Raw genomic sequence first — 429 nt, forward strand, 5'->3', positions numbered from 1 at the left:
CCCCGTGCCTGGCCGGGAAGGGCCCGCCCGAGGCTCAGGTACCCCCGGAATGTTCCCAGAAAAACGGGAATTCCGCTTTTCCCCACAGCTTATGGGGGCTGAAACCTCCGTTAACTGGGCTGATGCGTTGATTGATTCCTTTATTCGTTTATTGGCACTGAAGTGTTGGTTTGGCAGCGCTAATTAAAGGATTTTTTCCGTTGGTTAATTTAACCCCGGGCCCCGCCATTCCCAGGAGGATCTGGACCAGGAGAAGATCCGGGAGCTCGTGATCTCCATGAGGCAGCAAATCTACGCCCAGAACGAGGCCGAAGTCAGCAAGCGCTGGAATTTCGAGGACGGGGTGGGTGGAAGGGGACGGGATCCCCCTGGAACGGCCCCGGAACCTCCTTTGGAATCCCCCCTGAGCCCCCTCAGGATCCCCCCTTA

The 429-nt window shown here is 57.8% G+C and overlaps 1 protein-coding gene across 1 annotated transcript in view; it reads left to right on the forward strand.

Moving 5' to 3' along the window:
• Positions 1-429, forward strand: part of LOC103624408 (pre-mRNA-processing factor 39-like) — a 9,783-nt gene that overhangs the window by 7,373 nt on the left and 1,981 nt on the right. Inside the window, exons 6-7 of the mRNA XM_017747261.1 lie at positions 21-51; positions 236-360. Coding sequence (XP_017602750.1) covers positions 21-51; positions 236-360 — 156 coding nt within the window. The remainder of the gene's footprint in view (positions 1-20; positions 52-235; positions 361-429) is intronic.

This window comes from Corvus brachyrhynchos, unplaced genomic scaffold (genome assembly GCF_000691975.1).
Source record: "Corvus brachyrhynchos isolate BGI_N302 unplaced genomic scaffold, ASM69197v1 scaffold442, whole genome shotgun sequence".
NCBI lineage: Eukaryota > Metazoa > Chordata > Aves > Passeriformes > Corvidae > Corvus > Corvus brachyrhynchos.